A 13,085-nucleotide genomic window follows, 5' to 3' on the forward strand; every position below is an offset into this window, starting at 1 on the left:
TCCCCTTTTCCAGAAGTTGCTCTCTCTGTGAAATGTGAAAAATGAATGCTTAAAGCCAAACCCTCAAAATAGTCAAAAGATGTTAATGGTCGACCGTACCCGAAGTGGAGAGGTGATTAATAAAGCCAGATTGAAAGAGCCCTTACGGCAGAGCCTGATGCTTGCATTCCCAGACATTGAGCGCAGCAGCAACACCAGCAGCCAGATACTCATCTTGTGTGTGCAGAATAATTGGGGCATTAATTGACACAATAGTTCCTAAAGTGTAGAAAAAGGCTAAGAACAAGGTGCACAGTCCTGTACAAATGGCTGCGCATGGGAGAGTTGAATAAAAGCATTGCGGTCAACTGTAAGTGCGGTTATTGTGAAGTGGAAAGTCTAGGAGCAACTACGGCTCAGCCACGAAGTGGCAGGCCACACAAGCTCACAGAACGGGACCACTAAGTGCTGAAGTGTGTAGCGTGTAAAAATCGCCTGTCCTCGGTTGCAACACTCACTACCGGATTCCAAACTGCCTCTGGAAGCAACGTTAGCACAAGACCTGTTCGTCGGGAGCTTAATGAAATGGGTTTCCATGGCCGAGCAGCCACACACAGCCTAAGAATACCATGCGCAATGCCAAGCGTCGGCTGGAGTGGTGTAAAGCTTCACAATCTGGCTGTCCGACACACGAATATGGTTTTGGTGGATGCCAGGAGAACGCTACCTGCCCCAATGCATATTGCCAACTGTAAAGTTTGGTGGAGAATGAATAATGGTCTGTGACTGTTTTTCATGGTTTGGGCTAGGCCCTTTAGTTCCAGTGAAGGGACATTTTAACGCTACAGCATACAATGACATTCTAAACGATTCTGTGCTTTCAACTTTACGGTAACAGTTTGGAGAAGGCCCTTTCCTGTTTCAACATGACAATTCCCCCATGTGCAATGCGAGGTCCATACAGAAGTAGTTTGTCAAGATCAGTGTGGAAGAACTTGACTGTCCTGCACAGAGCCCTCAACCCCATTGAACACCTTGCGAGCCAGGTCTAAATGCCCAACATCAGTGCCCGACCTCACTAACTCTCTTGTGGCTGAATGGAAGTAAGTCCCTGCGGCAATATTCTTCTTCCCAGAAGAGTGGAGGCCGTTATAGCAGCAAAGGGGGGGACCAACTCCATTTTAATGTCCATGATGTTGGTCATGTAGTGTGTATAGTAGTATAAACTACTGTGTACAAAACATTCTGAACACCTGCTCTTTCCATGACAGACTATCCAGGTGAAAGCTATGATCCATTATTGATGTCACTTTTTAAATCCACTTCGAAAATCAGTGTAGATGAAGGGGAGGAGACTGGTTATAGAAGGATTATTAAGCCTTGAGACAATTGAGACATGGATTGTGTATGTGTGCCATTCAGAGGGTGAATGGGCAAGACACACGATTGAAGTGTCTGAACAGGTTTTGGTAGTAGGTCCCAGGCGCACCGGTTTGAGTGTCAAGCACTGCAACGTTGCTGGGGTTGTCACGCTCAACAGTTTCCCATGTGTATCAAGAATGGTCCACCCAAAGGACATCCAGGCAATGGCTGGCCAGTGGTCAAAAAACAGGTCATTGATGAAAGAGAAAAAGGAAGCTGACACGAATTGTGCAGAGCAGTGCATCTATCAATTCGCAGATGGATACACTGCTGCCATGAAGGGATGTACGTGATTGGCAATGATGTTCAGATATCCTGTGCCATTCAAACGTTAATCCACATTTATCAAGGGTCCCAATGTGTTGCATGAAAACACCATCACAGCACCACCACCAGCCTGCAATTTTGACACGCGGCATGATGGATGTACTTGTGGTTTTCTTCATACCCTAGTCATCCCATCAGAGTGAAACAGAAGTACCGGGATTCATCAGACCCGGCAATGTTTTTCCAATTCTCCAGCGCCTCAGTGTTTTTGTACCATAGCCCACTGCAATCGTAGTTTTGTTTTTTGCTGAAAGAAGTGGACTCTGTAAGGTCGTTGGCTGCCATACCACATTTGTGTCAAGGAACGATGAGTTGTGCATTATTTTATGGGTCTTTGGGCACCAATGTTGTACTAGACTGTCAGTTGACTAACTGTAGCCCGCCTGTTGCTCTGCACAATTCGTAGCAGGCTCCTTTTCCCTCTTTAATCAATTTATCAATTACCTGTTTTCGACCACTGGCTTGCCATTAGCTGAATGTCCTTTGGCATTCTTGATACATACGGTACACTGTTGAGCATGAAAAACCCACCAGTGTTGCAGTTCTTGACACTCAAACCTTTGTGCCTGGCCCCTATTACCATACCCTGTTCCTGTCCCAAGAGCATCTTATACAGTAAATCTATTTTTGTAACGTGTTGAGGCCGGTGTTGTGCCGAAAATCTTCCCCCTGGCAGAACCCCCCCCCCCCCCCCCTTCACGTGAACGCGCACACACTCAATTCTTCATTGCTGCGACTTGCTTGCTACTTGATATTTCTGCTCTTCACTCCGTTGTCAGTTTAGCCTACATTTCACTGATCTTAGTAGCAGAAAGCATTTTTTATTTGTGTCCTTCAAGGCAGCTGTCAATGATCACATTAGGCTGCGATTCATTTTATTTTTTATGGCGGTTTGATCACGGGGGAGGCACTAGTAATGTCTGCAATTGTCAGTTTGGCTATTTGTTTCAAGTGTATTAGTCTATAAATAAATATCTTTGCCAAAATTCGTCACCTCTCCCATGTCTTATTCGACTAGTAGTTGTTTTGAAATGTTTATTGCTAGCCTACATTTTACTCCCTCCTCTATGTTTAATATAACACACATACATTACTTATTAATTTTGGTTGCCTATCCTGACATGAAGTTTGTTCTATAGAAAGTATTTGACTCTGATGTGTGCACAGAAAGTATTTGACTCTAGCCCCCAAATTAAGGAAATTAGAGGGGGGGGGGGATTTCGGCAAGGCCATTTTCATGCCTTGCCGAAATCTGTGTTGTGTTGTGTGCTTAATAACCTCTTGTAAGTTTGTAAGTTTACTCAAGGCCTGAGTTGAATGCTCTAGCCTACATGAGAACCCGGACCCCAGGCCCAGACCATAGACTGATCAATCAGATCAATGGATATCTCTTTCTCGCTCTCTCTCATATAGTCAAACAAATGGACTCTCTGATCAGGATTAATCCAAGTTAGTGCCCGGTGGCCTCCATGTAATCAGTATGATGTAAAGGTCCTCTTTGGAAATATGTTTACTGTAAGATGCACAAAACACAGCGATGTGTTAGCTTTCCAATACAGTATTGAGTGTTTATCTCCAATTGGTTAGACTCAAAGATTGTTCCCATTATAGAGGTAACTTACTCTCTGTTGACAACATGGGTCCTCTGATCCCACCTTCTCCATATCTCTCTCCCCATGGAAGACATACACAGTCTGGACATCCAGGAGGCTGTGTGGAAGTGAACTAGCCCTTGCCTCCCCTTTAGTGGGTAAAACCCAATGATGTGTGACTATGCTGATGTCTATCATAACGCCAGAGGAGGACCTGCAGCTCCCAGGGATTCTGATACAGGGGAATATGTTGAGGGAGTCAGAGAGAGGAGCAGGACACGCTGGGCACAGAGGCTCAGCTGATTACCAAATTCTCATATTATTATCAGTCAGAGCTACAGAATTTTTTTAAGGACCCAATGAGAGTTATTAGTGATATAATTCTCTTGATCTTTTGTGTGTTCCATACAGCAAAATCAATGGTGTACATTTAACTCTGAAAGTTTTAAATGTACACTTTTTTCAGTGAACATATGAGTCTCACTGTACTGGTGTATAACACTTTTGAAACTATTAACACCAACACTGGTGGTTATTTTACATCACGTAGTGTTAATGTCACTCATACAGAGTGAATTTAACTCCTGAATCAACACTAGAAATGTAACACACAAAAAAAATCAACACTGGCCAATTTGTTGTGCACATTAATACTTAAATATGATATTTGTGATAGGCCTCTCACAAGAGGGACCCCAAGTACAAAAGTGTAAGAGTAATTTCTCCTCCAGTGTTTCCAGAGAAAACATCTGTAACCATTTGGAGTCAACTGTGTGTCTGGAATCAACACTGTCTGTTTCAGAACATCTGGAGGCTGTCAGGAACATTGGCACATGTCCCATGCCCTGTGATGTGTCTGTCTGGATAAGCCAATATAGGGAGGATGAGACTATAGGTCATAGGGTATTAGGGTAGATTGTTATTAGAGGAGTGCATTTATTGTCAGTATTGATCCATTTTGTGGATGGAACACAAAGCATTTGCACGGGCAGGATCTGAACCCTGGTCAAATGGGAATAATCGACATCTTGAAAGTTACAGTGTGGCTGGTGATGTCCAATTGTGCACTCATAGAAATATTATTATTATTATTTAAATGTTACATTCATTAAATTTTTAAACAATGCCACCCACTGCCAGGCAAACTGTAGGCCTATGAATTTTGATAATTGTATCAACATTTTTTTTTTAAACATTGTTTATTAGATTTCTATATAACCTGCTCATTTGGGGTTAAGGTTTCAGGAAGCTCAGTTCTGTCTAAATTGGGCTGTTCTCATTATCCCAGGAAGATAATACATAATGACTGGAATTATTCTGTATAAATATGGAGCCACAGAGTTTCTCATACTGTACAGTCTTTGATTGAGCTCTTCGTGGAAAGGGAAACTCTTGAATGGCTGAGACAAGTTCCAAACACTTGGTGCCTATGTAAACAGTATACCTCGCGCAGTCCAATGTAAACATCCGTTAGCCTATACAGACAGCCTAGCAGCCTGAAGTACTCTAGCCTATGACCGAACTGTAAATAAAAAATGAAAGCGTTGTTAAAAAACAAATCAATAGTTACATAAAACGTTTTGATAAACGTCTTCATATTTGAGACTTCTCGATAGAGTGGACAGGGTTCTCTATCATGAAAGGTGGCAGTCGCTGTGCGCGCGAACATCTGGAGCTGAAGGATAGCTCCACCCTGCTCCCACGCAAATAATATAAAACCCAGAGCAACAGATGCAACACCTCATCAATAGACTACTAGGCTGCAGCTCATGTCGACCCCTCCCCAACTTCTCCTGCGCACTGCAATCAAACTGAATATCAGTTAAGTTGTCTTTGTTATAGGCCTAAGTTTCTTTAGCCCATGGCCCTATGTTTTTTGATGGGTTGAAATCATTGGGCTATTAGTTATTTGGAGATTTAGGTTAATTAAAATTCTCGGACATGATGTCAGTATTTAAGCATTGATGCATTGTAATTTTGAAAGTTAAATTATCCTAAAACGCATCTTACTAACTCAGTAGTTGTAGATCAGATATGGTAGGTATATCAAACATTAGTGGAATAGCATATCAGAGTATCTCTGTTAGTCAGTGTATCAATTTTTGTCTTGTTTCTCTGCAGAAGACCGCTCGTGCGTAAAGTTGCTGGCACCCGCCTCTTCGCTCTCCAAACCTGAACCATGTACCCGTTTAATGGCAGTTTCAGTAACTTCAGTCTGATGATGGAGGTTGCAGACATGCCCCGGGATGAGAACCTGGCCAAAGTAGAGATCGCGCTGCTCAGCGTCATCTTCGTCAGTGCCGCTATCCTGAACACAGGGCTACTACTGGTTCTGTGGAAGCGGCGCAAACAGGTATCCACGATGCGTGTCTTGGTGTTCCACCTTTGCGTTGCGGACCTGGTTGTGGCGTTTTTCCAGGTGTGCCCGCAGCTCATGTGGGACATTACGGACAGATTCATCGGACCGGACCTGGTGTGCCGCTTGGTGAAGTATCTGCAGGTCGTAGGCATGTTTGCGTCCACCTACATGATCGTAGTGATGACCATTGACCGCTACCAGGCTATCTGCAACCCTATGGTCAAATTTCAGAGGAGGCGCAAGCGCTGGAACATCCCTGTTTGCATCGCCTGGGCGATCTCCCTCGTGGGCGGCCTGCCCCAGATCTTCATCTTCTCGCGGGTTCAGGTGGCGCCCGGGGTGTTCGACTGCTGGGCGGACTTTATCCAGCCCTGGGGCTTGAAGACCTACATCACCTGGACCACGATGGTTATCTTTGTCTTGCCCATTTTGACCGTGGTGGTGTGCCAGGTGCGAATCTGTCGAGCCATCCAGAATAACCTTTACTTAAAGATGCACCAGGATGGGGGTAGCGGGGTTGCCTTTCAGCTGCCCTCCAGAACCAGCAGCGTGGCGGGGGTGTCCAAAGCACGAATCAAAACTGTGAAGATGACAGTGGTTATCGTACTTGCCTACATAATCTGCTGGACTCCGTTCTTCACGGTCCAGCTTTGGTCTGTGTGGGACAAGGACGCGCCAACAGAAAGTAAGAACACGGATATCAATCTTATTATAACTGTATAAAAAGTCCCCAAATATGACTGTCAATAGGGCGTTAGGTGGCGCCCCACTTGTGATAAAATAATAGATATATTTTATATAGTAATTATTTTGATAAAAATATACGCCTATATATTATATCATTCATGGATTGAGTTTTAAACGCTCATAAAAGTGGGGTAGATCTGTACATTTTCCTGTTTCAAAAATAGAACAAGCTGTTCAGTTACTACTCCTCTCCTCAGCGACTGCAAGCAGCCTGCATCAGCACGGCCTCCGTGGGCGCATAGGCCATGCTGAATGTTGAGGGGGTTTGATTAACCTTGCCCAGGCGCACGTGTAGGCTTGTTTTTGCACCGGCTTAAAGTTGACTGCATGAACCAGGTGCCCGAGCCAGCGTAAAATAACTCCCTCAATGATTGTATTGTTTTGCCAGTCAGCTATTTGCTATGAGGGGGAACTGCCCATAGCATAAATTATGACAGCACAAAGTAAATGGACTGACATGGGTTCTAAAATTTGCATCCGTTCAGTCAGAACTTCTGAATCTGCTTTAGTCTCTCTCCCAATGAGTCTCTCATGCCAGACGGTTTACTTCTGCATGTGAGACTAGATCTGCTCTATCAGGTATAGATGCTGCTAAAGCAAATTGTAATTAACTTGTTAATAAATAATCATAACACTCACGGGTGCCTGGGACCTGATAAACCAGACAACAACATCCAAGAAAGGTCGAAGGACAGAGGGATACACTAGCTAGAATCTTCTCAATGCGGATCTGGTAGGACAAAAAAGCTTGGCCAATTTTATTGTCCATCAAGGTAGGTAACAGGGTGACGTGTGTGGACTAAAACAGACTAAAACCGTGTGTATCAATCACAAAGGATGATGAAAATAATTTGTCAGCTACAGTAATTTTGAGAAATAGTTTGGATGATTTTTGGGTCAAATTAACCAGTTAGGCTATCTTCCTTTGATAAGTAGCTTGCTAGCTAGTTAATAGTTCACTCTCATGCCAATTTCAAGTCTTTCTAAACTAATATCTGACTAAGGGTGCGTTTGTAAATTCCCTCTGGAGTGTCAGAGTGTGCTGAGTGCAGTCAGATTGTCCGTTCATAAATTCAGTGCATTTTGCTCTCGGAGCGTACAGAGCGCACACTGGACGTTCAGGCAGAGGAGTAAGCTTGATGCGAGCGTTCTGACCTCACAACGGCAGTCAAGTGTCCAAGATAACTGGCTAAAGTTAGATAGCTTGCTAGCTACTTCCATACACAAATGAGAGAAACCTCACTCTGACCATTTTATTCACCCAAGCAGAGCTGGTTAGACTATTTTCATGTTATCTAGAGTGTTAGTGACTGTAACTGTGCTGCTGGCAACAATCTAATTACGTTTTTTTGCCAATGTTTACTGACACGATCATATTCAATGTGTGTTGCGGGTGTTGTGTGTTCAGAATTTATGATCGGACAATCTGACAACTCTCTGAATTTACGAATGCCAAGATCGGTCTCTGAGCGCACTCGGGCACTTTACAAACACACCCTATGTTAGCTAGCTATCCCCAGTTAGATAATGTGTTTTCCCAGTTAGATAATGGGTTTTCACTTATTGCATCTGCATGCATGTTATGTTCTCCCTGGTGCACTCATTTGTTTGTGACATGAGCTGGCTGCTCGTTCTAAATAGTAGCCTATGATCTAATCTGTTCAAAACAGTGGCAGCAGTGGTCATTTGGTTTTTGACATGCAAATGTGAAATAGATCTATTTATGCTGTTGTTCAAATGCACAGATTTCTTTATATGTCTTCTCAAATAATCTACTGGTAGTTTGAAAACATGACATCATATTTATGTCATGCTGCTTTGTTGACAACTCCAACCACCTCATGCCCTGGGTATTCACACCACAGGTACACACCCTCTGATTTAGGCTAGTCTCTTACACGCCAATCAGACCTACAGCATCATTGGACAAAATGGTGCCCAGTATAATCTGGATATGTGTGCAACAAAAGCTCAACGGTCATCTTCTGCTACCATTTCTGTCAAGCCATCTACGCATACAATTTGATGCATACCTTTAATAAATCCAACATATGCATCACACAGAACACACTGCAACTACCTCTGCAACCAGTGGAGGCTGTTTAGGAGGGGACAGCTCATAGTAATGGTAACCACGTTTGATACCATTCCATTTACTAAATTCCAGCAATTATTATGAACCTCCCCCTCAGCAGCCTCCACTGTCTGCAACGCAATGCTGCAAGGCAAACGCAGCGTTCCATTGGATATTAATGTACTTCTGGTGTACCAAAACCCAATAACACTGTCGGTGTGATCGAGGCGTAGGGCGCAGTAAATGTGCGTAATTTATCCTTGTGTTGTCATTGCAGCCGCAACGTTCACCATCCTGATGCTGTTGGCAAGTCTGAACAGCTGCGCAAACCCCTGCATCTACCTGCTCTTCAGCGGCCAGCTGCCCAATAAGCTGATGGTGCTGTGCCGAAGGCCTTCCAACGGGAAAGACTCCGTTAACTATGAGGCCACAGTGGTCAGCTCGCTCTACATGAGCTTCAAAAGCATCTCCGACTCCAAATAGAACACACTGTTTTCATATTTTCTCGGTATGGGGAAGCAAGTAACTAAAGGTACGCTTTAGAACCTGAAAGAGTTCTTTGGCTGTCCCCATAAGATAACCCTTTGAAGAACCCTTTTTGGCTCCATGTAGAACCCGTAACCAAAAAGGATTCTATGGGGTACAGCCGAACGACCCTTTTGGTACTCTTTCTTCTAAGAGTGTATGTGCGCAAATACGCGCTAAATACTGGGGAATAGTCCACCACTAATGGATGAAGGCAGCCTGTTTGTGATGTGGGCTGGCGCTGGGTGTCACAGGGAGATATATCACGGTTGTAACACCTCTGGCAGACAACATAGGAATGAGCAACATTAGCTAGATTTCCGACAGTTTTCATGTGAATATGATCAAATCCGCATAAAATCAATATGCGCATTTCCCACCGGAGGTGTTTCCATCAAATGTACTTGTTTGACTTTATGCAGATAAAAGGCTCTGTGCGCGTGATCACGCGGTTAAATTCCCAATGTACCCAAGAAAAAATACAAGTTAAATGAGTTTCCAGCACATTTTCAACTCTACTGATTGGTTTTCCAGCCAACAGCGCTATCTTCTTTATATTTGTCAAACGGCAGCCAAGCATTGATTAACATGTCACCAGAAGAAAACCCTGGATATTTATTAGAAAAAAGCATCAAGCACAGCACCTTGTACTTTCACCACCCTGTGAACTTCATCATTTATTTAATTTGTAGCATAATAAACTGCATGCTTTCCCAAAGAGTCATAGTGGGGGGGACCACACAACATGTCATTAAGTGACTCCAAGTTTTCTTCGACATGATGTTATTATATCAATATTTGCGCAGAGCAGTGTTTCCCAACTCCTGTTCTCGAGTAATTACAACAGCACAGACATATTTGTTGTAGCACCAGACAAACTCACCTGATTCAACTAATTGAGGGCTTAATGATTAGTTATCAAGTTGAATCAGGTGTGCTTGTCCAGGGTTACAACAAAATATGTGCTTTTGGGGGTACTCGAGGTTGATTAGTTTCCTACCTTTTTGTGAATACATGTCTAAATCTAATCTAACACCACCAGTTAACACCTGTAAACTTTTTGATTGTATAGTGTAGACTGCATTTACTGCCTGTGATTGTTTACAATAATCATATGATCATCTTCAGCTGTTTGGTGCTTTTATGAAGCCAGTGACGTGGTGAAAGAAAGCAGTTACAAAATAGAAGGTGTGTGTTCACAGACATAGTCCAATGTTGATGTAACCTAACAAAATACAAGCCAACTGTTTGATGTCTTCTGTGCCCATATGAATGTACCCTACGATGTAACTGCAATGATGAGATAGATGTTCTTCTTCTTTGTTTTATTTTCTCGCAGTCATACTATGTTCAACCGTGTTTGATCTTGCCTAGCCATCTTGTCTCAAGAGGACCACAATGGAAATAAGTCCCAGACTTTATTGTGTTATCCTCCATGCTTTAACAATGGAAATAAGTCACATACTTTATTGTGTGTTATCCTCCATGATTTAACAATGGAAATAAGTCTTTATTGTGTGTTATCCTCCATGATTTAACAATGGAAATAAGTCCCAGACTTTATTGTCCTCCATGCTTTCACTCATGTGCATGTATGGCTTCTTCTAGTTTTATGTGTGCTTGTTTTTAAAATGGTCAAATTAATAAACTAACTTAACTTCAGAAAGACTAGACAGATTTTTGGAAAACTTTGTTTAAACCAAAAATGATGTACGAAAGCCTTCTATGTTTAGATCTGTTGTAAACTGACAAAGACTAATGATTTTGTAGTGCAATTGACTGTAAAATAAACAACCACATTTTTGTGGGTAGATGTTCTCCATTTGAAATGAAGCCCATAAAGTTGCCAAGTTGCTGGGAGCCATTTTATTTTTGTTCTGCAACAGAGTTGTTTCTGGGAGATTTCTTGGAGTTAAGGAATTCTTATTCAATTCCCTTTCCTGTTTGAGTTGGGCACCATTAGTAAGAGGGCGTCTGTTGTACAATTGCAGAAATGCAACATTTCTAATGATCTCTTCTTAAAACAGATCCCCCAGTATCTATTTTGTCATTAACAAAGAGTGAGACCAAGCACACAATCAATGCACAAACATAATCAGCAGCATATAGCCTACTTGCGGCTACAGCATAAAACACAGTGGATAAAATGTCTAGTTAAGTACACAATCAAAAACCGTCCAGCCTAGAGTCTAAACATGTCACTTTAGTCTATGGTACACAACCACAATCATACAGCTAATAGAACGACAGAAAATTAGCTGCTGTATAATGAGCTAAATTTAATTTGTGTGTCTAGCTGCACTGCTATTCCATAAAGCATTTGTACGTTTGTAAATCATGTTCCCCTTCTTTGTTTTGATATCATTTGCACAGTATAATATGTATGATGAATAAAGTGTTACATTTTCCATACATGAGTCTGGCTTGATTGTGTTTTCTAACAGTCAATCATCTATTAGTGACATGGACATACATTTTTCAGATGCATCTCCAATGACCTATATCTATCCACCACAGTACACAATAACACCAGCAGTACAGTATGTTCTGTTTTATATTGTTGAAGACATCATTTCAGTAATTGGTCATGAAAACACAAAGAACACAACCAACTCCTTTGCCTTAATTGGTCAGTGACTGAAAGAAAGGAAGATCATAGTGTGAATATGACTTCCGAGAAATATAAGAATGTCATATAAAAGGTCTCTCCAGCCTATTACTGATAACTGCTCACTGTATAAGTGCAAATTTCATTCCCAGTTCAAAACCATTAATTTAAATTGCTCTGAATATCATGCTCTCCAAATTCTGCATGCACTGACAGTCTCAACAAAGCCATTGAATATATCAGGAGTCCTCTGTAGACTATACATTAGGTGGAATGGCATTTACTGCAATCAAATACTAATCAGCAGGGACAATAACGACAGCTATGTAGACATGAAACAGACTGGTCATGTTTGGCAGTGATGTAAGGACATAGTTCTAGATGACAATGAGTTTAGGATAGCCTGAGTGTCAGTCGGTTTGTGCCATCATGGCAACTCCTTGTCACTCATTGTCATGCAAAACATGATCGGATTGACAATGACAGCAATGGAGTTGGCAAGAACACAAACAGATCTGAGACCAGGCTAGGTTTACAGTGCGTTGCAAAAGTATTCATCCCTCTTGGCATTTTTCCTATTTTGTTGCATTACAAACTATAATTTAAATTGATTTTTATTTGGATTTCATGTAATGGACATACATAAAATAGTCCAAATTGGTGAAGTGAAAATATAAAAATTACTTGTTTAAAAAAAATAAAAACGGAAAAGTGGTGCGAACATATGTATTTACCCCTTTGCTATGAAGCCCCTAAATAAGATCTGGTTCAACCAATTACCTTCAGAAGTCACATAATTAGTTAAACAAAGTCCATCTGTGTGCAATCTAAGTGTCACATGATCTGTCACATGATCTCAGTATATATACACCTGTTCTGAAGGCCCCAGAGTCTGTAACACCACTAAGCAAGGGGCACCACCAAACAAGCGGCACCATGAAGACCAAGGAGCTCTCCAAACAGGTCAGGGACAAAGTTGTGGAGAAGTACAGATCAGGATTGGGTTATAAAAAAAAACCGAAACTTTGAACATCCCACAGGGCACCATTAAATCCATTATTGAAAATGGAAAGAATATGGCACCACAACAAACCTGCCAAGAGAGGGCCGCCCACCAATATTCACGGACCAGGCAAGGAGGGCATTAATCAGAGAGGCAACAAAGAGACCAAAGATAACCCTGAAGGAGCTGCAAAGCTCCACAGCTGAGATTGGAGTATCTGTCCATAGGACCACTTTAAGCTGTTCACTCCACAGAGCTGGGATTTGCGGAAGAGTGGCGAGAAAAAAGCCATTGCTTAGAAAGAGGTAAGCAAACAAGTTTGGTGTTCATCAAAAGGTGTGTGAGAGACTCCGCAAACATATGGAAGAAGGTACTCTGGTCAGATGAGACAAAATTAGCTTTTTGGCCATCAAGGAAAACACTATATATGGCGCAAACCCAACACCCTT

General features: G+C 42.2%; 1 protein-coding gene across 2 annotated transcripts; it reads left to right on the forward strand.

Annotated features, from left to right (window-relative positions):
- Window positions 1–5,055: 5,055 nt before the first annotated feature.
- Window positions 5,056–11,437, forward strand: LOC129847884 (oxytocin receptor-like). 2 transcript variants are annotated; one of them, XM_055915518.1, is made up of 3 exons: window positions 5,056–5,141; window positions 5,442–6,364; window positions 8,778–11,437. In XM_055915518.1, the coding sequence occupies exons 2-3, from the start codon at window positions 5,500–5,502 to the stop codon at window positions 8,981–8,983; spliced, it is 1,071 nt and encodes a 356-aa protein (XP_055771493.1). In that variant the 5' UTR covers window positions 5,056–5,141; window positions 5,442–5,499; the 3' UTR covers window positions 8,984–11,437. The 2 variants fall into 2 exon arrangements, with proteins under 2 accessions (XP_055771493.1, XP_055771494.1); XM_055915519.1 differs by having other exon boundaries at window positions 5,062–6,364.
- Window positions 11,438–13,085: the final 1,648 nt, after the last annotated feature.

The sequence above is a fragment of the Salvelinus fontinalis genome, chromosome 3, assembly GCF_029448725.1.
Source record: "Salvelinus fontinalis isolate EN_2023a chromosome 3, ASM2944872v1, whole genome shotgun sequence".
In the NCBI taxonomy this organism is placed as follows: domain Eukaryota; kingdom Metazoa; phylum Chordata; class Actinopteri; order Salmoniformes; family Salmonidae; genus Salvelinus; species Salvelinus fontinalis.

What these genes read in the sequence shown, in the direction of transcription:
- LOC129847884 (XM_055915518.1), top strand. Translation starts at nt 5,500, where the DNA reads ATGTACCCGTTTAATGGCAGTTTCAGTAACTTCAGTCTGATGATGGAG. An exon ending in CAAGGACGCGCCAACAGAAA is followed by an intron (nt 6,365 to 8,777) that starts GTAAGAACACGG and finishes TTGTCATTGCAG; the next exon opens with CCGCAACGTTCACCATCCTG.